Genomic DNA, 27,421 nt, shown 5'->3' with positions numbered 1-27,421 from the left:
GTGAAGGTAAAAAGTGCAGTATTGGCCAAATTTAAAAGGGGTTACATAAATAAGCCTGTTGTAACCAGATCCCACTTTAATTTAGCGGACTTTTCACCCCTCCTGGCTTGTTTGTTTTACTACATTCGATTTCTTATGAAATAACAATGAGGGACACTTACTAAGCAAAATGACCCGGAATTCTGGCTCAGTTTAAGAGTAAGTAAGCCAACCAATAGAAGGTATGGGGAGATTGGGTGTCCTTCAAGATTCACCAAATCGATCACGCAATGTGAGCCCAGAACCCTCTCCCCGTGCTAACATTGTTGATACCTCGTTGAGATTTTGAGAAATTTGTTGGAGGAATAACAAACATGTCAGGACTGGTACTCTCTAAAGAGTTATTCCATTCTCTGCCATGAAAGGCCCTGGTAAGTGACAGCCAGTGATGGCTGATTCTGGGACTCCAAGCCAAGCGGGTTGTGCTGCAGTGCTTCCGTAACTACCATAGCAGTGACATTTACTTCTATTGGAGTTGTGGAAACTGTGTAGCACAGCCCGCCTGGCTGTTTTCTGATCTGCCAACCACTAGCCACTGCTTACAGACCTCATTCCAATCTCAGCCTTGAAAGTCCAAGATGGAAATGGCTTACAGACGCCACGTCAGCTGCTGTTCAACTTTGTTCCCTAAATGTGAACGATTTTGTAAATGGTGTCACCCTACCTGTAGATTGCAACCTCCAAGAAGACACATACCTAGGCAGCACAGATATAGCTATATTCTAAACCTTAGGTCAAGGTGCTGCCATGAACATTAGCTTTATTCTCGGTACATTTAGATGCATTGTTTGCCCTTTGACAGCTAACACAATGGCAGAATATGTTGTACTGCCATGAGAAATCCATGACGTTCCACTATACCATCTAATGTCTCACTGAAAGACAGTCCAGTCTGTGTTGACTATTTAACTATTTAATGGAACGTTTCCTAGAGGTATGTCATTAATGTATAGATGTCATGAGAAACTGCCATTCTCTTAATAAATGTCATACCTGAAACCTCCATATTACTTTATCCCTTTCTCTTTCTGAATCACAATAGTGACTTGGGCGTATTCACACACATTTGCTTATTAATTGTCGAAAAGCCAGGCAATCAATTCCTAATGGGTTTTCACATCTCTGCTTGCTGTCGTTCAATGGAAACGTATAATGTTCATTCCAGGGGTTAAGTGTCCAGATCATGTAATGATCAGTTTGATTACAAGACACAGCTATGATAACTGTTCTACATCTGTCACGACCCCTGCTCCTGAGTGATTGTCAATTGACCAGGGCAGATTTTTAATCACTGGAAATTCCCATTGAATGACTGCAAGCAGAAATCCTGAAACCAGTGAATTGATTCTGTAACTTTTCATTATACAAAGCATGGTTTGTTGAAAGCATAACACTTTAACAACCCTTTCATTCTGCTGAACATGGATCATACCATTATTTTTTTTCATTTATATATTTTTTTTTTAAAAGAAACCCCTTAAAGAGAACCTGCCATTGTAAAATGCCATGCAATCTGTGGGCATCATATATAGTTTTGTGGGAAAAGATTGAGTAAAACTCATTTACATATTCAAACCTCTGCTCTTTCTGGACTTAAGACAAACCCTGTGTCCAGCTATGAGTGGCTGGTAACAATCTCCTTGTACAGACTTACACAGAGAATACTATCAATCACCCCCCCCCCCCCCGGGTCTACAGCTATCAGTGACAGCTATCTCTGTATACCCACTTTACACAGAGAATGCTGTCATTCACTGATAACACCTCTACCATGTAGAATTAATGACTGACAGCTATCTATGTATACACACTTACACAGAGCGTACGCTCAAGCACTGATAACCCCTCCCCTGTGTACAACTATCAGTGACTGACAGCTATCTATGTATACACACTTAGGCCTCCTGCACACGACCGTATGGCTTTTTCAGTGTTTTGCGGTCTGTTTTTCACGGATCCGTTTTTCCGCATGGCATATACAGTAATTACATAGATAAAAGGGGCTGAGCATAACATTTTCAATACATGGTTCCGCAAAAAACTGAGGATATACGGATGCATTTCCGTATGTGTTCCGTATTTTTGCGGACCCATTGACTTGAATGGAGCCACGGAACGTGATTTGTGGGCAATAATAGGACATGTTCTATCTTGAAACGGAATGCATGCGGAGCACGCTCAGGTTTTTTTTGCGGAACCATTGAAATGAATGGTTCCGTATACGGAGTGCAAAAAACGGCCAGTAAACGGGGAAAAAAACGGTTGTGTGCTAGAGGCCTTACACAGAGAATACGATCAAGCACTGATAACCCCTCCCCTGTGTACAACTATCAGTGACTGACAGCTATGTATACAGACTTGCGTAGAGAATGCTACAAATCACTCATAGCACCTCACCTGTGTAGAACTAAACTCAGAGCGGAGATATAAATGTATAAATTACAGGTTTTACTGAATCTTTTAACATCAATCTGCTCAGCTCTTCCTGCTCTACAATATGTTGCCTGTAGATTACACTTCATTTCATGATGAAAGGTTCTCCTAACTTTTTTCACTTCCTAAAGATTTTATGGTTAAACGTGCCACTGTAGCAGCTTTATAGGACTGACTTTGTCTTCTGATATTGTGCAGTGTTCTGCATTAGACTGTATTGGGACATTTAGCTAGTGTGGTATCATGTATGGCTGTGTTGGTAATGTAGGCTGCTCAGTTTAGGATCAAATTGCCACAATGAGTAGAATCCGGTTATACTGTAGTTAGCAGATCTACAAATAAAAAGGGTATGTGAACCAAATCATTCACTAAATGTGAAATGATTTGCAAGGCACAAAAATGAACGGCTTGTTGCCAACACGGGCTCGTGAACCGTGGTGCCTGTTCTGGAGCTGCAGAGTTCCAGGGTCGCCATCAGCATTTCATGTAGAGGGTCCATAAAGAAATGGATCTTCATGAGTAGCTTATCGTATCGCTTCAACTAGAAAGTATTTTTATGTATGCTTAGATATATTAGGCTGTTTTCATATCTGCATCATGTGTTCCATCGCAGAAGTGTTTTTCATGTCAAAACAGTGAACACCTTAGCAGAACCCAATGAACCTTCTTATAACTCATTTGGATCTATCATGCAATGGTTGGTAAGAGCATTGTGGGTTCTGTTATAATAGGAAGCCACAATGCAGATGTGAACAAGGCCTAATGTAATGGCGGTACGTTTAGTCAGCATCTGCTTCACATCAGACATGCTATATAACTGTTGATGCAACCAGGTGCTTTTTTTTCTAGCCCTACTAAGTTTAGATATTTTATTCAACAGCAGTGAGTGGAAGAACGTCTGCAATCTCAAACACTCCTACCCACAGCATTGCAACTTCCATATCCCAACCTCAGACGCCAACTCCAAGTCCCATTATATCTCCTTCAGCCATGCTACCAATCTACCCTTCCATAGATATTGATGCACAGGTAAGATGTGTACAAGCTGCTTGGCTGTTTCCAAATGACTGGAGAGAGCTCCACACATGCTCCACCTGCAGTTGATGACCACCTCACCAGATGGTTTATGAGACCACCTTCTCTATACATAGGTGTAGTTCCCAGAGGTTTGAATTGCATATGAGACTTTTGACATTCAGACGCTATGTTGAAAAATGATTAATTGGGGATGCCCCCTTCAATTAGAGAATGTTCTTTAAATTGCAAACAAAACTGTCTTTTTAAAGGCGATGTACAAGTTTAGGGCAGGTTTTATTTTTTATTTTTTTCATTGTATTCATTTTGAGCGAAATCTTTTTTTCAATTGGTCTTAAAAATTTTGAGCCCCTTTCTCTGTACAGCCTCGAGATTCTCTAGTAGCATGCTTGCCCTGTATTTTTTACTGTGTTCGGTCATGCCGCTCAGCTGACAGGCTCCTTATCTCTGACCTTCTAAACACTAGCTCAAGTCTTATCTCACTGATAAGAATGTGGGTTAAGTAAGTGTTTGTTAATAGTGGTTTAGTAATTTAGAGATAAACCGGGTCATTTATCAAGCTAGTGTAAAGTACAGCTGGCTTAGTTGCCCATAGCAACCAATCAGATACAACCTTTCATTTTCCAAAGATACTGTCAAAAATGAAAGGTGGACTTTGCTTGCTGTGGGCAACTAAGCCAGTTTCATAAATCACCCCAAAGGTTCATTAGATGACCAGTACCATTAACACAATTAGACAGTTAATCCCTTGTGACAGAATGGCTGAGACCAACTGAGAAGATGATTTTTAGCCCAAAATAAGTAAAATCCAATCATTAAAAAAAATTGCCCCCCTGAAGGTGTACATAGCCTTTAATGAGGACAGCTGTCAGGATTTTATGCTGCCCATGGTTCTGACGGCATAAATCTCCATGACAGGTTCTCTTTAATGCTTCCAGTCCATTTGTGTGTGAGTTATCATGGGTTATTGCTATGAAATCTCCCATACTTCTGCTATTAGTGCTCCTTGGGTAAAGGTTTACATTTTGACTGTTCTGCATGTAATATCAGGAGGTGAATAAATGAGATGGAATTGAGTGCCCATGTTTAGCTGGACAGGAAAAGTTCATATTTAAAGCTTGCTTTTAGAAATGTTTTAGTTCATGGCTGCCCGATCTTTGTCTTTAAGGGTCTTTCATAGCACGTTATGACCCTAAGCTTGACATATATATGCCAGGAATATCCATAGGGCTATATTCACTTGACGTAGGTTAATTGAGTGTCCCTTATGGCTCATTCACACGAATGTAAGGGATCCATGCCCGTGCTGTGGACCGCAAATAGCGTTCCGCAATGCATGGACACCAGATATGTGCACTCTGTGGTGCGGATGCGTACCTATTGATATGATTGGGTCCACGATCTGCAAGATGTGGTTGTATATAGGGCTTGTCCTGTCTTTTGCAGTGCAGAGGCACGAACCAGAAAGCCCACAGAAGCACTTCGCAGTGCCTCTGTTCCACAAAAGTTAAAATATATCCTATCTTCGGCTGTCTCTTGCGTATCATGGACCCATTCAAGTCAATGGGTCTGCATCTGCACCATGAAGTGTACATGGCCAGTGCCCGTATATTGTGGACTCGCCGTGTGCGGTCCGCAATATGAGCATGGAGCCCTTAAAGTCGTGTGAATGAGGCTTAAGAAGCACTGTAGACCTCACTGGTCTGTGCAAAGATCACATTAAATAAAATGAGGACGTGGGTATCCCTCAGTATGCTTATTCAGTGGATACATCATCGCTTTGCTTCTGGAGGTAAAAGTCGGGAGCTCTTCCCAATCCATACATAAAGCAGTGGCTGAAACGGTGGTATGGTACTTGACTTTTTCTTGTGTCCTAACTGCAGTGGTTCTCTCTTGTAACAGACTGAAAGTAATCATGATACTGCTTTAACACTTGCCTGTGCTGGTGGACATGAAGAGCTTGTGCAGACGCTTCTGGAAAGGGGAGCAAACATTGAACACCGAGATAAAAAAGGTAAAAGTTCTCCCCATTGATAACAGTGCAAGCTCACTTTTGTGGCACATTTGCAGCAAGGACCAAACGTAGGATTGGCAGAAGACCGCAAAAAGTCCTTACCTAAAATGAAGGCTTTTAAAGGGTTTCTGTCATCAGAAAAATCGTTATGTAGCTGGCTGACATTAGCGATGTGCTAATGTAGGCAGAACATAACTGTATGACTTATATCTCCCTGCCTGCTGCCGTTCGCGCTTAATAATGACAGCGAGTGTCCTTCACTCACTTCGCCTAATACTAAAATGGACAGCGCAGGCGCGAGATTTGCAGGGCACAGAGGAGACCGAGGATGTCAATCACCTTTACAAGGGCGTGCCAAACGGTGAGAGGACGGAGCCTCTAGGTGCTGCAGCAATGCTCCCTTAGCTCCTAGGCCCATTTGCATATTATAAAAGTCATTATTTTGCGCGAATGGCAGCAGGGAGATATGTCATACAGTTATGTACTGTTGACATTAGCACCTCGCTAATGTCAGCCAGCTACATAACGATTTTTCTGATGACAGAAACCCTTTAAATGACGACATGGTCCTAATTTTCTCCATACAAACTGTATGGGAGTGTAAATGAAGCCTAACTAACTCTGCGTGTATGTTCTGTAATTAGGCTTTCTTTTCCAGGTTTTACACCACTTATCTTGGCAGCAACTGCTGGTCATGTTGGCGTGGTTGAAATTTTGCTGGACAATGGTGCTGACATAGAAGCTCAGTCTGAAAGGACCAAAGACACCCCATTATCATTGGCCTGCTCTGGTGGCAGACAAGAGGTATCAAAATCAGATTTAATCTATTTTAATGGTAAAAGACATTGTGCCAGGCAATGTGTTCTTATCGGCATTTTCTTTGTGTTCTGGATATACGTGTGTACCGAAAATGGCATCTCATATTTCTCGCTCATATCATTGGGGGACACAGGACCGTGGGTATAGCTTGCTGCTGCCACTAGGAGGCGACACTAGGCTGAAAGCTGTTAGCTCCTCCCCTGCAGGCTATACCCCCTCCAGCCTGGAGAGAGCATATCAGTTTTTAGCTTAGTGTCGTAGGAGGCAGACCTCCCTGCTTTGCAGGGTGGCGTTTTTATTTTTTCTTCTGATTTTATTTTTATCTTTAATTCACAGACTACTAGAAGGGGGCACAGGGTCGCCTGCGTCCCTGTATCCCCGGGAGGCTGGCCGGTGTATCCAAGTCACCGCCTTGCCTCCCCCAAGAAGGCAAAGTGGACCAGGGCAGCCTCGCTCCCCTGCTTCCCCCCAGCAAGAGGGCCACCCTCTCTTCAGCCCTTCTCTGCCCGGACCCCTGTCGCATGGTGCCAGCGGTCATAGGGTGGCCCTGCTGGTGTTGCATCATAGGGTGAAGAACACAGATGAAGACAGGTAAGTAATCTGCTTCATCCCCCTAGCTGCAGGAGAACCTCCTCCATCTTCCAACCCCCCCCCCCCCCCCCCCCCCCCTGCCCGCCCGATCTCCGGCCTCACTGCTCTCGCCGCACGGACGCTCTGCGGCATATCGGGTCTATTTATTAGAGGCGGCGGCATAGCACACATTACCTTTTAGCCGCAGCGGTTCCAGTACCGCTGTGGTCAGGGCCGGACATGGGGAACATAGGCATTCTGACCTCACTTCAGCATTAGGCTGCCGTTCCAGGGCTGGAGGGGGCGTGGCTTGCCGTTCCCGGGCTGGAGGGGGCGTGGCTTGCCGGTCCCGGGCTGGAGGGGGCGTGGCTTATTCTCCCGTCCTGATTCAGCTTCCTGATTCTTCCTCGGCGCTGTGTGGGTAGGACACAGGACCTGGGACCTCCATACTGGTAGGCAATCGATACCCCCATCCAGCAGGAGATTTGACCATGTCTGACCCCGCCACTGACCCCCACCAGGCAACCTGTAGGACCACTTACTATGCCTGCTCCTTATGTTCGGAGAAATTCCCTCGTGGTCAGTCACTATCACTGTGCTCTGCATGTCAGAAACCTGCACAGGGCCATCCCCCTAGGGCACAACAGCCCACAGAAGCCCTGGAGCGGCCTGTCCAGGGGGAACCAGACTGGGCAAGGTCCCTGTCACGGGCAGTGGAAGACCTCTCAAAAATCTCCCATTCCACCCTTTCATTGCTGGGTCGTTTGGTAGAGAAATCACCACCGGCGCAACCCGCACAGTCGCATAGCGCACAAACCAGAGGCAGACTTCCTAGTAAGCGCCCCAGAGCAGGCACCCATTCCTCCTCTGACGCCTCAGCATCCCCCCCTGCTCCTGGATCCCATTCACAGGCGTCCTCCCTTTTAGGCGACGCACTGTCAGAAGGAGAGCTTGGGGATTCGGATGCAGATATGGATCCGGAGCACTCTTCTCAGATTGCATCCATGGTGGATAGCCTGATATCGGCAATAAGGGACACCTTCCAGGTTCAGGAGGACCTTCCCTCCACTAGCCAACAAGGGGTGTCATTTCTGCGTACAAAGCAGAACCCCAAATCGTTCCCATTACACAACGATTTTGCTATCGTTGTCACGAAGGCTTGGGACCAGCCAGGTTTGCGTTTCATTATTCCGAAACGCCTAGACCTACTCTACCCTTTTCCACGCGAGTCCGTGGACAAATGGTCCTCCCCACCGAAGGTGGACCCACCGGTTGCTCGCTTGGCAAAATTCACTACCATCCCGGTGGCGGATGGCTCGTCCCTCCAGGATCCAGTGGACCGCCGCATAGAGTCACTCTCTAAGTCGATCTTTACGGCGAGCGGTTCGGCATTGCGGACGATTTTCGCCTCTGCCTGGGTAGCCAAAGCAGTTTCGGAGTGGTCCCTCCATTTGAACCAGGACATAGCGTCCGACCTCCCTCCCGCTGAACTTCAATCGTCAGCGCTCAAAATTTCTCAGGCAGGGAAATATCTCTGTGAAGCGGCTCTGGATGCTGGGACTATGATCGCCCGTTCCTCAGCTCTCGCCACTTCCATCCGCCGGGAGTTGTGGCTCAAGGCCTGGAAAGCCGATTCCTCATCTAAGCGCTCCCTGTTGAGGCTTCCGTTCTCGGGGTCTCGGCTATTTGGGTCCAAATTAGATGAGATTATTTCGGAGGCTACGGGTGGAAAAAGCACCCATCTGCCCCAACCCAGGGCAAAGCGGCCTTTTCAGTCCAGAACTTCTTCTCGCTTTCAGTCCTTTCGCCGCTTTTCGGGCACCCGTTCAGCACCCACCTCAGCGGCGGGGCCGCCCAATCAGGATCGGCGGAAAGGACCGTCCTTTAAGCCCCAGCAGGCCTGGCGTCCGCGGCCTCAGCCTCGCACAGCCCCAGGTAAGCAGCCTTCAGCATGAAGGTTTGTCCCCACCCTCACAGGTGGGGGGGCGTCTTCTCCTGTTTCAGGAGATTTGGCACACCCATATTCCGGACGCATGGGTGCTCGATAGGGGTGCACCGAAATTTCGGCAGCCGAAAATATCGGCCGAAAATGTACCTAATCCATTTCGGCCGATATTGTTAAATATCGGCCGAAAATATGGGGTGTAGGATTTGTCACCCACCAAGTAGCTGGCGGGCGGCGGGCGGCGGGCAGCTTACTTTAAGTCACTGCATCTTTATTTTACCTTACAATCGTGACGCTCCAGTAACAACTCTGCAGGCAGAGCGGACGGCGGCGTAACGTCACTTACTCACGTGACGCGCCTGCTCCGCCTCCTTCATTCATAAAGTGGGCGGAGCCGGTGCGTCATGTGAGTAAGTGACGTTACGCCGCCCTCTGCTCTGCCTGCAGAGTTGTTACTGGAGCGATTGTAAGGTAAAATAAAGAATAAAGATGCAGTGAGTGATGCTGTGAGCAGCAGGGCCGGGGCTGTTATGGAGAGGGGGATCGGTCTATGGCACTGCTATGGGGAGGGGGGGATCTGTGCACTGTTATGGGCAAAGGGATCTGTGCACTGTTATGGGGAAAGGGATCTGTGCACTGTTATGGGGAAAGGGATCTGTGCACTGTTATCCCCTTTCCATACAGCGCCACCCACAGATCCCCCTCTCCATAACAGCGCCACCCACAGATCCCCCTCTCCATAACAGCGCCACCCACAGATCCCCCTCTCCATAACAGAGCCACCCACAGATCCCCCTCTCCATAACAGCGCCACCCACAGATCCCCCTCTCCATAACAGCGCCACCCACAGATCCCCCTCTCCATAACAGCGCCACCCACAGATCCCCCTCTCCATAACAGCGCCACCCACAGATCCCCCTCTCCATAACAGCGCCACCCACAGATCTCCCTCTCCATAACAGCGCCACCCACAGATCCCCCTCTCCATAACAGAGCCACCCACAGATCCCCCTCTCCATAACAGCGCCACCCACAGATCCCCCTCTCCATAACAGCGCCACCCACAGATCCCCCTCTCCATAACAGCGCCACCCACAGATCCCCCTCTCCATAACAGCGCCACCCACAGATCCCCCTCTCCATAACAGCGCCACCCACAGATCCCCCTCTCCATAACAGCGCCACCCACAGATCCCCCTCTCCATAACAGCGCCACCCACAGATATATTTTAATTCACTTTCCTTTTTTTTTTTTTATCTATAGCTGAGGCATAGTCCTCTTTCAGTGACTTTACAATGTCAGCGGTTTGGAAATATTTCAAAGTTTCTGATAAAGACACCAAATTTGCCGTCTGCAGTCTTTGTTCAGCTAAAATTTCAAGAGGGGGTACAGTGCAGAGGCAATTTTCCACAACCGGGTTGATATACCACCTGAAAACACGACATTCAATTCAGCATGAAGAGTACAGAAAAGCAACAATGCTTAAAAGTACCCCAACTACTAGCACACAAACACCTTCTGTCGCCACAGTCTTTGAAAAAATTAAGAAATTTGCAAATGATAGTGCCAAAGCAGAAGGCATTACAGAGAAAATAATGGAATTTATTGCCTTAGATGACCAGCCATTCTCTGTTGTGGAAGACATTGGATTTCGTAAGCTCATAGAACACATTGAGCCTCGTTACACACTGCCAAGCAGACGTTATTTTGCAGAAACCTGTCTACCTGAAATGTTTGACCGTGTTTCAAAACACATTCATAAGGTCTTGACCACAGACATCCCAGCTCTAAGTTTTACCACTGACATTTGGAGCTCAGACGTAAGTCCAACTAGCATGCTCAGCTTAACAGCGCAGTGGATAGACGCCGATTTTAAATTGCAAACAATTTTGCTTCAGGCACAAGAGTTTGTTGGGTCACATACTGCAGCAGCAATATCTGAGGCTTTAGTTAGCATGCTTGAAACTTGGCACATTGACAGGTCTAAAGTGCATCTGATTGTCCGAGATAATGCACGGAACATGGTAAAGGCTATGGAGGACAGTGGCCTCAATAGTATACCGTGCATGGCACACACGCTGCAGCTGGCTGTAAATGAGGGAGTGCTGAGTCAGCGCAGCATATCAGATATAACCGCATCAGGGAGAAAAATTGTGGGTCACTTTAAGCATTCTCCGCTTGCTTATTCCCGATTACAAGCTTTGCAAGTACAGTTTGGAATGCCACCCAAACGACTGCAGCAAGATGTAGCCACTCGCTGGAACAGCACGTACTATATGTTGGAAAGATTACTTGAACAAAAGCGCGTCTTAGCTGCGTACATGGCAGATTACGAACTGCCAGCAACCTTCAGTGCACATCAGTGGATCTTAATTGAAAATATTGTGTCTCTTCTTGCTCCATTTGAACAGTTAACCAAGGAAATAAGCTCAACTAATGCATCTGTTGCTGAAGTTATTCCCTTGATTGCAGCACTGAAGCGTCTGCTAGGAAAAGAGGTGCAAACAGACCATGGCATCAAAACAGCTAAAAGCACTCTATTGGAGGCTGTTAACAAACGCTTTCAAGACACTGAGTCCAACCCCCTGTACTGCATTGCAACAGTACTAGATCCTCGATTTAAAGAACATTACTTCGACATGGAGAAAAAGCAGCGTGCACGGGAAATGATACAGGCACAGTTGGAAGTGATGGAAGCATCTGGTGAGGGAGACTTGCACAGCACAGAACAAAGTGTGCCAGAGAAACGGTCACGACGTACAAGAAGTGATGGGGAGCACACTCCCTCGCTTTCTGACATGTTTGACGAGATTCTACAGGAAAGCAGGACCCCGATCCACAGCAGTGCCACAAGTGCAGCTACAAAACAGCTGGAGATTTACCTTGCTGAACTACCCATCGCCAGAAGCGACAATCCCCTTGACTACTGGCGCATGAACAAAGATCGCCTTCCATTGCTTGCACGGATTGCACGCAGATATTTATCTGCCCCAAGCACCAGCACAGAGAGCGAGAGACTATTCAGTGCAGCATCTCATGTTCTTGATGAGAAGCGGAACCGTCTCTCGTGCGAGAAAGCTGAGCAACTTTTGTTCTTGAAAAGAAACCTGCCTCTTTTACTTAAATAGAAAGCAGTCCAAGTTGTGTTTAGTTATTTTATTTACATTTAAAAAAAATTGTGTAGCCCAGCAAAAATTTGTTCTTGACCTGAGGCTACGTCTGTTTACAGTTTGAGGTTGGTTTTACAACTGTTTCTTGCACTGTTGTTTTGTACAATCACTTGTGTATGAGGAAGCACCATGTTATATGATTTATTAAATTCATGAAAAATAATTATTAATAAAATCATTTAAAAAAAATGTATTTTAAAAGTATTTTGGCAAAAAGGCAGTTTCGGTTTCGGTTTCGGTTTTCGGTCAAGGGCATCCTGAATTTTCGGTTTCGGTTTCGGACCAGAATTTTCATTTCGGTGCACCCCTAGTGCTCGAGGTTGTCTCCTCGGGCTACAAAATAGAGTTCAGGTCTCTTCCCCCCCAACCGCTTCTTCCTCTCCCAGCCCTCCAGGGATCCCATCCGGGCCGTGGCTCTTTTGCACGCAGTCCAGTCTCTTCTCTCACGGGGGGTGATTTCCCCTGTTCCCTTGGAGGAGCGGTTTACGGGTTTTTATTCCAACCTGTTTGTGGTCCCCAAAAAGGAGGGCGATGTGAGGCCAGTGCTGGACCTAAAACTGTTGAACCGTTATCTGCGGGTTCAAAGGTTCAGGATGGAGTCCCTCCGTTCCGTGGTTGCTTCACTGGTGAAAGGGGAGCACATGGTGTCCTTAGACATCCAGGATGCATATCTCCACATCCCCATCGCCACAGCCCACCAACGGTTCCTTCGATTTGCCATCCAGGCAGCTCATTACCAGTTCGTCGCTCTGCCGTTCGGTCTGGCGACGGCTCCGCGAGTATTTACAAAAGTTCTTGCCCCTCTTCTGGGGATTCTGCGGTCCAGAGGCATTACTCTTCTCCCGTATCTGGACGACATCTTAATCAAGGCACCTACAGCGGCTCAATGCGAAGAGAGTCTTCAGGTTACGATGAGCACCCTCACTCGCTTCGGGTGGATTATCAACCTGAGGAAGTCATGCCTGTCTCCCACCACTCAGATCAGATTCTTGGGCATGACACTGGACTCCGAGGCTGCCGTGGTGCGTCTACCACTGGACAAGAGATCGGACATTCAGAGGACGGTGCGTCTGCTCATTCAGCGCCGCAGGGTGTCGATTCGCAGCTGCATGCGAGTACTGGGCCTGATGGTGGCCTCCTTCGAGGCGATTCCATTCGCCCAGTTCCACACCAGGGATTTTCAGAGGCTCATTTTGTCCTCCTGGGACAAGTCCCGGGATTCTCTGGACCTCAGGATCTCTCTGTCCCACCCAGTGCGCGCGGCTCTTGGCTGGTGGATGGTACCGGACCACCTGTCCTCGGGGAAGTCATTCCTTCCAGTGTCATGGACGGTGGTCACGACCGACGCCAGCCTCAGCGGCTGGGGAGGGGTCTTCGGTACCCGGACAGCCCAAGGCGTTTGGTCTCTGTCGGAGTCCAAACTACCTATCAATATACTGGAGCTCCGGGCCATCTACCTCTCCCTCTGCCATTGGACCCCCTACTTGCAGGGCCGTCCGGTCAGGATACAGTCGGACAACGCTACAGCGGTTGCCTATATCAACCACCAAGGGGGGACTCGCAGCGGGACGGTGATGAACGAGGCCGCAAGGATTCTGCAGTGGGCGGAAGCCCATGTTCCGGTGATCTCGGCTATATTCATCCCGGGTGTGGACAATTGGACAGCGGACTTCCTCAGCCGAACGACGGTGGACTCGGGGGAGTGGTCTCTCCATCCGGAGGTGTTCGAGGACCTTTGTCTCCGGTGGGGACGCCCAGAAGTGGATCTGATGGCGTCCAGGCTAAATCACAAACTCCCGTGCTTTCTGTCTCGCGCAAGAGATCCGATGGCGTACGACGTGGACGCCCTCGTGGCTCCGTGGGACAACTTTACGTTTCTGTACGTGTTCCCTCCGTTACCGCTCCTACCTCGGATCCTACGCAGAATCAGGATGGAGGGCATTCAGACGCTTCTGATCACCCCAGACTGGCCTCGTCGAGCTTGGTACTCAGAGCTCATTCTTCTTCTGGGAGACGTGCCGTGGCCCCTTCCACTCAGGCCCGACCTGCTCTCACAGGGCCCAGTCTTCCACCAGGGTTTAAATACGCTACGTTTAACGGCGTGGCTATTGAAACCTTCCTGTTGAAGCAAAGAGGTTTCTCCGATGCCGTTGTTCGCACGATGATTAGGGCTAGGAAGCCCTCCTCCGCCAAGATCTATTATCGGACGTGGAAATCTTTCCTCAAATTCTGTGAGGACAGGGATCTTCCTCCCAGGCAGTTTTCCCTCCCTACGGTGCTGGCTTTCCTTCAGGCGGGTTTAGAGCTGGGACTAGCTCTGAGTTCGCTGAAAGGTCAGGTTTCTGCTCTTTCCATTTTTTTCCAGCGTACACTGGCGGTGTTGGGTCCGGTCAAGACTTTCATACAGGGAGTGGCTCACACCGCAGTCCCTTATCGGCCACCGTTGCATTCCTGGGACCTGAATCTGGTGCTGGTAGCGCTCCAGTCCGAGCCATTTGAACCTCTGCGATCAGTCTCCCTTCGCATGCTTTCATGGAAGGTTGCGTTTCTGGTTGCAATTACCTCCATCCGGCGGGTGTCGGAACTGGCGGCTCTCTCGTCCAAAGAGCCCTTCTTGGTGTTTCATCAAGACAAGGTAGTACTCCGGACAGTGCCGTCCTTCCTGCCGAAGGTGGTGTCGGCGTTTCATGTTAATGAGGACATTGTTCTGCCCTCTTTTTGCCCTGAGCCTTCTCATCCTAGGGAGGTGGCTCTCCACCGTCTGGATGTGGTACGGGCCTTGCGGATCTACCTGGCAGTGGTGGCCCCTTTTAGACGTACGGACTCCCTGTTCGTAATCTCGGAAGGTCCTCGTAAAGGTTTGGCAGCCTCGAAGGTGACGATTGCTCGGTGGATTAGATCGGCCATTGCAGAGGCCTACCGCTCTAAGGGCAAGGTTCCTCCTCCCGGTATCACGGCTCACTCTACCAGGGCGGTCGGGGCTTCTTGGGCTCACCTTCACCACGCTTCGGCGTCTCAATTGTGTAAGGCAGCGACTTGGTCCTCTTTACACACCTTCACGAAATTTTACCGAGTGCATTCTTTCGCCTCGGCGGATGCTGCTCTTGGCCGCAGAGTTTTGCAGGCCGCAGTGTAGTGTCTTACCGGAGGGAGTTGGTTTTGTTCTGGGCCAGTGGTTGTTTCCCGCCCTGGGGACTGCTTTTGGACGTCCCACGGTCCTGTGTCCCCCAATGATATGAGCGAGAAAACGAGATTTTTGTGAACTCGCCTGTAAAATCTCTTTCTCGCTTTATTCATTGGGGGACACAGCACCCACCCATTTTTTCTTTTATTATGAGGCCAGTGGGTCCGAGTTGCCGTTTGGGGCTGGTGTCCGGTTTGGTTTTTTTGTTGGGCAGTGGTGTCCTTACTGGTTGTGTTTTGTTTCGGTACTGTTTCTCCTACTGCTGAAGCACAAACTGATATGCTCTCTCCAGGCTGGAGGGGGTATAGCCTGCAGGGGAGGAGCTAACAGCTTTCAGCCTAGTGTCGCCTCCTAGTGGCAGCAGCAAGCTATACCCACGGTCCTGTGTCCCCCAATGAATAAAGCGAGAAAGAGATTTTACAGGTGAGTTCACAAAAATCTCGTTTTTCTGTAATTTTCCTTTGGTTTTGCGAACTAAGTTTAAAATGTCCCCAACCATCTAGCCAATAAATTTGGGGTCCCCATATACTTACAAGGTTTTATTATATAGCGTGCACATCTGCAAGTCTGTATTTTCTACACATATTTTTTACAAGACTTGCTGTTGTCTTAGCCAGGAAATAAAGATTGCAAATGTGCCCTTTTGCATGAGTTAGATTTAGCCCTGGCAAGACGCTGGAGTGGGCACTTACAGCACAGACTGTTTTCTTTAAAGAGGACCTATCACCTCTCCTGACCTGCCTGTTTAATAGCTTCATGCATTTCCCATGTAATAATTCTGGATCATCTATTCTTATGACTCTATGTTGTGTCATTCCTTTATTATTTCTACTAGAAGTTATGAATGAATTGCTAGCAGTCTGCAGTAAGGGTACAGAGGGGTGGTAACCAGTTGGGGAGGTGTGACCCTGCACAGTCTGAAAATGGCAGCACTGATTGGATAGAGTCAGACTGTGCAGGTACACACCTCAAACTGGTTACCTACCCTCTGTACCCTTAGGCTCCATTCACACGTCAGCAAAATGGGTCCGCATCCGTTCCGCAATTTTGTGGAACGGGTGCGGACCCATTAATTTTCTATGGGGACGGAATGGATGCGGGACAGCACACAGTGTGCTGTCAGCATCCGCATTTGCGGAGCGTGGCCCAGATCTTCGGGGCCACAGCTCCGCAAAAGATAGAACATGTCCTATTGTCCGCAGCTTGCCGACAAGAATAGGCATTTCTATAGGGGTGCCGGGCGGGTGTGTTGCGGATCCGCAACACACCACGGACGTGTGAATGGAGCCTTACTGCAGACTGCTAGCAATTATTCATAACTTCTAGTAGAAATAGAGGCATAGGACAACATAGAGCCATAAGAATAGATGCTCCAGAATTATTACATGGGAAAAGCATTTAGCTATTAAAACGGTCATGTCAGGAGAGGTGACAGGTCCTCTTTAAAGAAGACTACACTTTTCAAGAGAGATGCGGCGACAAGGCATTTACAGTGTTGTCAGTTCAGATTGTTGCCTTTTCTACAGTAAATGATTACAAAGTGACAGTTCCAGCAAGTGGAAGGATCGGAATGGTTATTTTCCATTATTGGAGTGATTTGACTATGTTTCCAATCACTTTTTTGTTTCCTCTTCCAGTTTTTGAATTCCATATATTTTTACAAATTTCCTGTTTCTCCCTTTCCTCACCCATTGGGTTGTGCCGACATATTCTGCAGCGCTGGTATATCAGTGAGAACGTATTAATTTTGTTTTCTAACCAGGGCATCCATGTGTGACTCGCATATTTCTAGAGTTACTAATCGGTAAAATTGTTGTCCTTCACATTTAGGTGGTTGAGCTGCTGTTGGCTCGTGGAGCGAATAAAGAGCATAGAAATGTTTCAGACTATACCCCTCTGAGCCTGGCTGCCTCCGGTGGATATGTTAACATCATCAAAATCTTGTTGAATGCTGGTGCCGAAATCAACTCCAGGTATGTGCTTTACTGAGATGTTGATATTAAATTGGACCGTCTTCGAAAAATCTGTGGCACATCGTTTTTTTAGCACAGTCGGACAAGAAGTGTATCTATGTTGATATCTCTACTTGACCCCAGTTCAGACTCGATAGGGAAAAACGCCCCAAAACTCCAGGGGCCAGATTTATCATTACTCTGACAGCTCACTCCACTTTAACATATGGCTAAAGTCAGTTTTAGCCAAGTCAGATTTATGATCGGCCCTTTAAGACTGTAATAAATGTGGTTTGACGGTAGCAGTTTATCCGTCAGTAAGCAGCTTTACAAAAGTCGCAAGTTTTTATGAAAAAGTCGCATGTTCTATTAAAAAGTCTCATAAGATAAGCATGGTCCTCACTGGAGTGAAATTGTGACTTTTTTGCGACTTTTTAAATAGTCCCAATAGTAAATCTGTCTAGAGATTCATTTACATAAGAAAACACGCCCACTTTCAGAAAACTGGCGAGCATAGTGCAGAGCAGAAAAAAGTCGCAAATTTGTGCGCAGTTTTAGCGTTTGCGCATTTTTTTGCAACTTTCACTCCATTAATCTGCCCTGAGCTAATGATAAATCTGGCCCCAGGTTTCTTCTTTTTGATATTTTAACTAAAATTTTGTACCTATATCGATTATTTCATATCATAAACACATAATTAAATTAATTGTTCATACTTTACATATAGTCCAAATTGGGTTACAGCGGGTTTCAGCTCATGTAGCAGCTTGGGGGTCCGCCCCCTTTGTCAAACATGCTATAAAAAGGAGGGCGGACCCCCGAGAAGTAGCTGTAACATGCTTGCTGGGCACTATATGCGCTGAATCCTGATGTAGCCCAATTTACACATTGAACTATATGTAAAGTATGGACAATTACCGTATTTTCCGGCGTATAAGACGACCGGGCGTATAAGACGACCCCCAACTTTTCCATTTAAAATAAAGATTTTCGGCTATACTCGCCGTATAAGACTACCCCTGAATGCCCAGCCCTCCCTGTCTTCAAGACTATCTTCGCCAGTCCAGGGAACTGACTGGGATCTGTGGATGGCACTGTTATTGGGAGGGGGATCAGTGGATGACACTTCTATGGGGGGGGGGATCTATGGATGACACTATATAGCTTCTTATGCTATATGTGTCATCCACAGATCCACCCCATGACAGTGCCATCCACAGATCCCCCTCCCCTAAACAGTGCCATCCACAGATCCCCCTCCCCTAAACAGTGCCATCCACAGATCCCCCTCCCCTAAACAGTGCCATCCACAGATCCCCCTCCCCTAAACAGTGCCATCCACAGATCCCCCTCCCCTAAACAGTGCCATCCACAGATCCCCCTCCCCTAAACAGTGCCATCCACAGCTCCCCCTCCCCTAAACAGTGCCATCCACAGCTCCCCCTCCCCTAAACAGTACCATCCACAGCTCCCCCTCCCCTAAACAGTGCCATCCACAGCTCCCCCTCCCCTAAACAGTGCCATCCACAGCTCCCCCTCCCCTAAACAGTGCCATCCACAGCTCCCCCTCCCCTAAACAGTGCCATCCACAGCTCCCCTTCCCCTAAACAGTGCCATCCACAGATTCCCCTTCCCCTAAACAGTGCCATCCACAGATTCCCCTTCCCCTAAACAGTGCCATCCACAGATTCCCTTCCCCTAAACAGTGCCATCCACAGATTCCCTTCCCCTAAACAGTGCCATCCACAGATTCCCTTCCCCTAAACAGTGCCATCCACAGATTCCCTTCCCCTAAACAGTGCCATCCACAGATTCCCTTCCCCTAAACAGTGCCATCCACAGATTCCCTTCCCCTAAACAGTGCCATCCACAGATTCCCTTCCCCTAAACAGTGCCATCCACAGATTCCCTTCCCCTAAACAGTGCCATCCACAGATTCCCTTCCCCTAAACAGTGCCATCCACAGATTCCCTTCCCCTAAACAGTGCCATCCACAGATTCCCTTCCCCTAAACAGTGCCATCCACAGATTCCCTTCCCCTAAACAGTGCCATCCACAGATTCCCTTCCCCTAAACAGTGCCATCCACAGATTCCCTTCCCCTAAACAGTGCCATCCACAGATTCCCTTCCCCTAAACAGTGCCATCCACAGATTCCCTTCCCCTAAACAGTGCCATCCACAGATTCCCTTCCCCTAAACAGTGCCATCCACAGATTCCCTTCCCCTAAACAGTGCCATCCACAGATTCCCTTCCCCTAAACAGTGCCATCCACAGATTCCCTTCCCCTAAACAGTGCCATCCACAGATTCCCTTCCCCTAAACAGTGCCATCCACAGATTCCCTTCCCCTAAACAGTGCCATCCACAGATTCCCTTCCCCTAAACAGTGCCATCCACAGATTCCCTTCCCCTAAACAGTGCCATCCACAGATTCCCTTCCCCTAAACAGTGCCATCCACAGATTCCCTTCCCCTAAACAGTGCCATCCACAGATTCCCTTCCCCTAAACAGTGCCATCCACAGATTCCCTTCCCCTAAACAGTGCCATCCACAGATTCCCTTCCCCTAAACAGTGCCATCCACAGATTCCCTTCCCCTAAACAGTGCCATCCACAGATTCCCTTCCCCTAAACAGTGCCATCCACAGATTCCCTTCCCCTAAACAGTGCCATCCACAGATTCCCTTCCCCTAAACAGTGCCATCCACAGATCCCCCTCCCCGACGCTCACAGGAATACATTTATAAACTGTAATCGGTAACTTTAATCATCGCTCATCTGTTTACTAGGATTCCTTACTCTCAGCTCTGGTAACAGCAGGCAGTGCGGGCGGCGCTCACTGACGTCACGCGCCTGTGCCGCCTAGTGCGAGAAGCAGGCACGTGACATCTTGAGTGAGCGCTGCCTGCTATTACCAGAGCTGAGAGTAAGGTATCCTAGTAAACAGATGAGCGATGATTAAAGTTACCGATTACAGTTTATAAATGTACTCCTGTAAAGCGGCGGGATCCTGTATATTCTAACCCCCAGACAAGCGTCCCCGTCACCATGGGGACGCCTTGGGTTTAGAATATACCATCGGATCTGAGTATACCCGGCGTATAAGACGACCCCCGACTTTTTTGAAAATAATTTCTAGTGTTAGAAAGTCGTCTTATACGCCGGAAAATACGGTATTTGAATTATGTGCTTAAGATATGAAATCATTGAAATGCACAAAATTGTAGATAAAATATCAAAAAGAAGAAACCTGTAGTGAGTTTTCTATTTTGAGTCGATATTGAAATGGGACGCCATTGGATTGGTAAAAAGCGACATCTTCACGTGCTTGACGCAGATCTTGGAATAGATGAAAATAGAAAATGCCTCAATTTAGCAAGTTTGTGGATCCTCCTACTGAGGAAACGTTTTCCCTTTAAATCTCGAGTCTAGAGGACACACTTGCTTTCCCAGTCCAAGCCTCGTATTGTCCTTATCAAATTAAACCTTATTTTGACCGTTTTTTGGTTAGCTCTGTTTCCGTTACTGTCCCTGAATTATTTGTCTTAACCCCTTAAGGACTCGGCCATTTTTGCAAATCTGACCAATGTCCGTTTAAGTGCTGATAACTTTAAAACGCTTTGACTTATCCAGGCCATTCTGAGATAGTTTTTTTTTTCCGTCACATATTGTACTGACACTGGTAAAATGAAGTTAAAAAAAATAATCATTTTTATTTATAAAAAAATACCAAATTTACCAAAAATTTGTAAAAAAAAAAACAAAAACAAATTTCCAAGTTTCAATTTCTCTACTTCTATAATACATAGTAATACCTCCAAAAATAGTTATTCCTTTACATTCCCCATATGTCTACTTTATGTTTGGATCATTTTGGGAATGATATTTTATTTTTTGGGGATATTACAAGGCTTAGAAGTTTAGAAGCAAATCTTGAAATTTTTCAAAAATTTACAAAAACCCAATTTTTAGGGACCAGTTCAGGTCTGAAGTCACTTTGCGAGGCTTACATAATAGAAACCACCCAAAAATGACCCCATTCTATAAACTACACCCCTCAAGGTATTCAAAACTGATTTTACAAACTTTGTTAACCCTTTAGTAGGTGTTCCACAAGAATTAATGGAAAATAGAGATACAATTTCAAAATTTCACTTTTTCACTTTTTTGGCAGATTTTCCATTTTAATAATTTTTTTCCAGTTACAAAGCAAGGGTTAACAGCCAAAAATATTTATGGCCCTGATTCTGTAGTTAACAGAAACACCCCATATGTGGCCGTAAACTACTGTTCGGGCACACGGCAGGGCGCAGAAGGAAAGGAATGCCATATGGTTTTTGGAAGGCAGATTTTGCTGGACTGTTTTTTTTTTTTACACCATGTCCCATTTGAAGCCCCCCTGATGCACCCCTAGAGTAGAAACTCCCTAAAAGTGACCCCATCTAAGAAACTACACCCCTCAAGGTTTTCAAAACAGATTTTACAAACGTCGTTAACCCTTTAGGTGTTCCACAAGAGTTATTGGCAAATGGAGATGAAATTTCAGAATTAAAATTTTTGGGCAAATTTTCCATTTTAATCCATTTTTCCCAGTAACGAAGCAAGGGTTAACAGCCAAACAAAACTCAATATTTATGGCCTTGATTCTGTAGTTTACAGAAACATCCCATATGTGGTCGTAAAGAGCTGTACGGGCACACGGCAGGGCGCAGAAGGAAAGGAATGCCATACGGTTTTTGGAAGGCAGCTTTTGCTGGACTGTTTTTTTTTTTTTTGGCAGTGTCCCATTTGAAGCCCCCCTGATGCACCCCTAGACTAGAAACTCCAAAAAAGTGGCCCCATTTTAGAAACTACGGGATAGGGTGGTAGTATTGTTGGTACTAGTTTAGGGTACATATGATTTTTGGTTGCTCTATATTACACTTTTTGTGAGGCAAGATAACAAGAAATAGCTGTTTTGGCACAGTTTTTATTTTTTGTTATTTACAACATTTATCTAACGGGTTAGATCAAGTGATATTTTTATAGACCAGGTTGTCACGGATGCGGCGATACATAAATAAAAAAAAGTATACATATTGGGTGTCGCCACGTCCGTATCGACCGGCTCTATAAACCTATCACATGACCTAACCCCTCAGATGAACACCGCAAAAAATAAACTGTGCTAAATAAACCATTTTTTTTGTCACCTTACATCACAAAAAGTACAACAGCAAGCGATCAAAAAGGCGTTTGCCCACCAAAATAGTACCAATCTAACCGTCACCTCATCCCGCAAAAAATGAGCCCTTACCTGAGACAATCGCCCAAAAAATAAAAAAAACTGGCTCAGAATATGGAGACACTAAAACATAATTTTTTTTTTGTTTTAAAAAAACTGTTATTGTGTAAAACTTACATAAATAAAAAAAAAAGTATACATATTTGGTATCAACCGGCTCTATAAAAATATCACATGACCTAACCCCTCAGATGAACACCTTAAAAAATGTAAAATAAAAACTGTGCTAAATAAACCATTTTTTGTCACCTTATATCACAAAAAGTGTAATAGCAAGCGATCAAAAAGTCTAATGCACCCCAAAATAGTGGCAATAAAACAGTCATCTCAACCCGCAAAAATCATACCCTACCCAAGGTAATCACCCAAAAACTGAAAAAATTATGGCTCTCAGACTATGGAAACACTAAAACATGATTGATTTTTTTTGCTTCAAAAATGAAATCGTGTAAAACTTACATAAATAAAAAAAAAGTAATACATATTAGGTAAGTTTTACACAATGATTTCTTTTTTGAAGCAAAAAAAAAAAAATCATGTTTTAGTGTCTCCATAGTCTGAGAGCCATAGTTTTTTTATTTTATTTTTAGCGATTGTCTTAGGTAGGGGCTGCTTTTTGCAGGGTGAGATGATTGTTGGTTGGATTGGTACTATTTTTGGGTACATACTACTTTTTGATCACTTGGTATTACACTTTTTGTGATGAAAGGTGACAAAAATTGCTTTAGAAAATTTACGCTGTTGACTAGACTTGTGATATTTTTATACAGCAGGTTGTTACGCATGCGGTGATACCTAATGTCTTTTTTTATTTTCTTTCTATTTTTTTTTTTTTTTTTTTTTTTTTTTTTTTTTTTACAATTTTATAGGTCCTCTCTATGGGAAAGGGGCTTTTTTCCTTTTAATTGAAACTTTTTTTTTTTTTTTTTTTTTTTATTGTTAAAAACACTTCTTCAATTTTAATATTTTTTTTGTCCCACTATGGGACTTCAACATTACAGGGTCTGATCCCTGTTTCAATGCAGCATAATACAGTATTGTACTGCATTGACTATCAATGTATTACACAGTGTAATACACTGATAGTTTGCCTACGTGACCCAGCCTGGGGGCTAGGGCTCATAGGCCTTCGTACATGCCAGGCCCCAAGGCCTTGGAATGGCTTGGGGCTGCCATGGCAACCATTGGGTCCACGTTACCGCAGTGCGGGGACCCGATGGCTAAGGAGAGGGAGCGCAAACCTCCCATATGACAGCGGCATATGAGATGTTAATCCACCGGCATCTACGTTATCACTGATGCTGGTGGAATCAGCAGGGATCCGTCTGTCAGTAACAGCCTGATCCGTGCTGCTGATTGCCGGACCGCTCTCGTCCTGGGTCTTTATGTTAATGGAAGAGCCTGCATCCAGTCCCGGTGGTCATGTAAGCACTGTAGTATCCACAGTGTGACGGGGGGGGGGTTAGTACTGAGCAGACGGTCTTCCCTCCACAGGTCAGTACACAGCAAGGTTTTCAAGAAAGCCCGGAGAACCCCTTTTAATGATGTTTGGGTGGATATGTATCCAGCAAAGAAACCGTTCTAGTGGTCGAGCGTGTAATAGTTTTTATCTTTTTCTTTTCTTCTATGAATGTGGGAAGGTCTCTTGTGGATATAGTTTACTGGTGTTTGTCCTTGGTCACAATTTATTCATGGGGCTAATGTGTTCCTGTTTTTTAAGTTGCAGAAATGTCATGTATGGGCTGTGGCTCAGTCGGCCATTTTGCTTCAGTGTTTGGATACCAGATTTTTCATTTATCTGTCCCCGGTGCACAGGCTGAAGCATCTGTTTTCGTCTAACTTCCTGGAAAAATCCTCACTTAGGATTGCTTTAATTTTCTTTCAGTTTTACATTATTTCTTTGTCATTTTCACAAACTAATGGTCACAGTAAAGGAAGACAATGTTAATCTGCAGGTCATTTTGTGATTAAACTAGTGTTGTAAAATGAGTCTTTACTTTCCTAGAACTGGTAGCAAGTTGGGAATATCTCCCTTGATGTTGGCAGCCATGAATGGGCACACTGCTGCTGTTAAGTTGCTCTTGGATATGGGTTCAGACATCAACGCACAGATAGAAACCAATCGAAACACAGCACTTACTCTGGCCTGCTTCCAGGGAAGAACTGAAGTGGTCAGCTTGCTGCTCGACAGGAAAGCGAATGTGGAGCATCGAGCTAAGGTAAATGAAACCAGAGGAATATTGCAAGAATACTACTTTTCATGCGAATTGTCCTAAATCTGTATGCCAGTGTGAGAGTTAATACAAGCCACTTACTAATGTATTATCCATGTTGCCTCCTTTGCTGGCTGGATTCATTTTTCCATCACATTATATGCTGCTTGTTTCCATGGTTAAAGACCACTCTGCAATCCATCAGTGGTGGTCATGCTTGCACATTATAGGAAAGGGCACTAGCCTATGCACACTCCCATGGTCCAGGCTGAATTGTTGGGTGGTTGCAACCATGGAAATGAGGAGTGTAAAATATGATGGAAAAATGACTCCAGCCAGAAAAGGAGGCAATATGGACAATAACAATGTATTAGTAAGTGCCTTGTATTAACTTTCTCAACGTGATAAATGCTATTTGCTGAAGTGAGACAGCCCCTTTAAGATTTGAAGCATGAAGTAGAGATGAATCCCAGTGAAGATCTGCTTAGTCAGCTTCCCCCATGCTGCGATGGCTGCTTACAGTGAACGGTAGTTTATAGATTTAACTGCACCGCAAATTTAGGTAGACTTCACATGCATGGTGCCATTTAGCCAGCCATTAGTGTTCTACACTGCTGGCTTTGTGGTGGCATGTCCTTGACACGTCTCTTCTCAAATGACACACTGCTTTTCACCAAGATTAGTGCTTAGACTGAGATGGAAAGCAGCTCAGCAGTACTAATACCGTGCCCTTCTTTGTCTTACATGGCCACAGTGAATACATAAAAAAATATTGGGATGGTTCCCTTTTTTGCCCACTGTATAAACATTTGTCCTGATTTTATGCTCTACTGTCTGAGTTGGACAGATCCCTAAATTTTATAACCAAAATTAAATTTTTACCTTGGCATTTCATGTAGTATTTGAAATATATTGGTACTGTTCTCTAGTCTGCACTCATTAACATCTGTGAATAATAAAGTTAGTAAAATAGGTATTTTGGACGTGACCAGTTATCCCCTATCCTTTTAGGGCCCCATTCTTATGATCGATGGGGGTCCCAGCAGGTGGACCCTCTTCAATCTAAATAGTTATCCCCTATCCTGTGCACAACCAGAATACCCATTTGTTTGACATCCCTACAACATGCACTAAGAAGTCATGATTGGATGTGAGGAGTCCACTGACGTGCACATTTTTCCAAGTTTAATGTGTGGGGACACCGTTCTACTTGAGCCTGTAAGGCCTTCTCCATATGGCAGTGTTTTGATCGGTGATTGTGAACCAAAACCAGGCTTCACAGAGATAAGGTATAAAGGAAAGATCTGCCCATGTTCTGTGTTTAGAGCCGCTTCTGGTTTTGACTCCCAATCACTGATGGAAATCACTGACCATGCACTGAGGTGAACAGGTCTAAACGTGGTGATTTAATTGTATAAGTACAGTCATCTTCACTAAAAATCTTCACAGATGTCTTGGCTTTGAAATCCTCTGTTGAGACTCCTTTTAAGGTATATAAGTAATTGGTTTGTCTTACAGACTGGCCTAACGCCATTAATGGAAGCTGCATCTGGCGGTTATGCAGAAGTAGGCCGGGTTCTTCTCGACAAAGGTGCAGACGTTAATGCCCCCCCTGTGCCATCGTCAAGGGATACAGCTTTAACCATTGCTGCGGACAAGGGCCATTACAAGTTTTGTGAGCTACTTATCAGCAGGTACATCCAGAAACCATTATCAGTAGATGCGGCTGTTTAGTATGCAATATTCAAACATTTCCCCTTATACATCTAATAAGTATTAGCAGCTTATCAGACACCTAATAATTTAACACCACTTGTACCTCACGCATTTGATCAGACCATTGTGGTTATACTCTTCGCTGTCATGTGCATTGTCTGAGACCTTACTCTTGCTTGACGGATAAGGCACTATTTATCACAGGGATCAGGTTATTGATTGGCTTACTTACAGGCAGAATTGTATGCCAGAAATTAGGCAAAATGTTGGCACAGAATGTCCCCTGTTGGGCAACGCCATTTTTCCTCACGAAACCAGGCCCTTTTTCCAGTAAACCAGGCCCCTTTTTCGCCATAGGCACAGAGCTTTCACTAAACCTAGATGTCACACATTTCCAATCTTTGGTGCAGTTTACTCCGAAATCTAAGTGCACTCACATTAGTAGTTGTGAGCATATGCGTTAGAGCCCCTATACATAATATATCCGGCTCAGTTCCCCTGCGGCGTGAAGCAGAAAACGCCTTGTGGAAACTAAGCCAGAGCTGATCCTATAGTTTTTGTATTGGATCGTTCTCATATATCCATCACATCAGTTGTGATGCTGGATGTCAAATAGTTCCAGACAGAAAACGGCTGCATGCGGAGCCATCAGTGTACAGACGCCGGATCTGTGCTCAGAAGTGCAGTACATATATCAGTTGTGTCCGGCTCCAGCATAAAATAACTGGCCAGGCATCACTGATTCACATGAAGGTAGCCTGAAACAGTTTTTTCTTTTTCCAGGGGAGCTCACATTGATGTGCGGAACAAGAAGGGGAATACTCCGCTCTGGCTGGCAGCAAATGGAGGTCATTTGGATGTTGTACAGCTGCTTGTCCAAGCTGGAGCAGATGTTGATGCAGCAGACAACAGAAAAATAACCCCATTAATGGCTGCTTTTAGAAAGGTATTTTCTTGATCCAATTGAATTGATTTTTGAATATGCCCTGCTGCCAATACCTCTGTATATTTTATATGTTTTTGGATCTGGTGTTGTAGAAGCGTT

The 27,421-nt window shown here is 45.8% G+C and overlaps 1 protein-coding gene across 6 annotated transcripts in view; it reads left to right on the top strand.

Moving 5' to 3' along the window:
- ANKRD17 (ankyrin repeat domain 17) overlaps positions 1–27,421 on the top strand; it is a 147,888-nt gene that overhangs the window by 91,606 nt on the left and 28,861 nt on the right. For 5 of the 6 annotated variants that reach the window (XM_040418131.1, XM_040418135.1, XM_040418129.1 and 2 more), the window contains 7 exons: positions 3,353–3,501; positions 5,410–5,521; positions 6,180–6,325; positions 17,042–17,184; positions 24,453–24,666; positions 26,179–26,354; positions 27,160–27,322. In XM_040418131.1, the coding sequence (XP_040274065.1) occupies positions 3,353–3,501; positions 5,410–5,521; positions 6,180–6,325; positions 17,042–17,184; positions 24,453–24,666; positions 26,179–26,354; positions 27,160–27,322 (1,103 nt within the window). The remainder of the gene's footprint in view (positions 1–3,352; positions 3,502–5,409; positions 5,522–6,179; positions 6,326–17,041; positions 17,185–24,452; positions 24,667–26,178; positions 26,355–27,159; positions 27,323–27,421) is intronic. The other variant, XM_040418130.1, reaches the window with a different exon arrangement.

The sequence above is a fragment of the Bufo bufo genome, chromosome 2 (genome assembly GCF_905171765.1).
Source record: "Bufo bufo chromosome 2, aBufBuf1.1, whole genome shotgun sequence".
Taxonomy (NCBI): domain Eukaryota; kingdom Metazoa; phylum Chordata; class Amphibia; order Anura; family Bufonidae; genus Bufo; species Bufo bufo.
The sequence above is the reverse complement of the archived record's forward strand: the minus strand, read 5'-3'. Positions and strand labels throughout refer to the sequence as shown.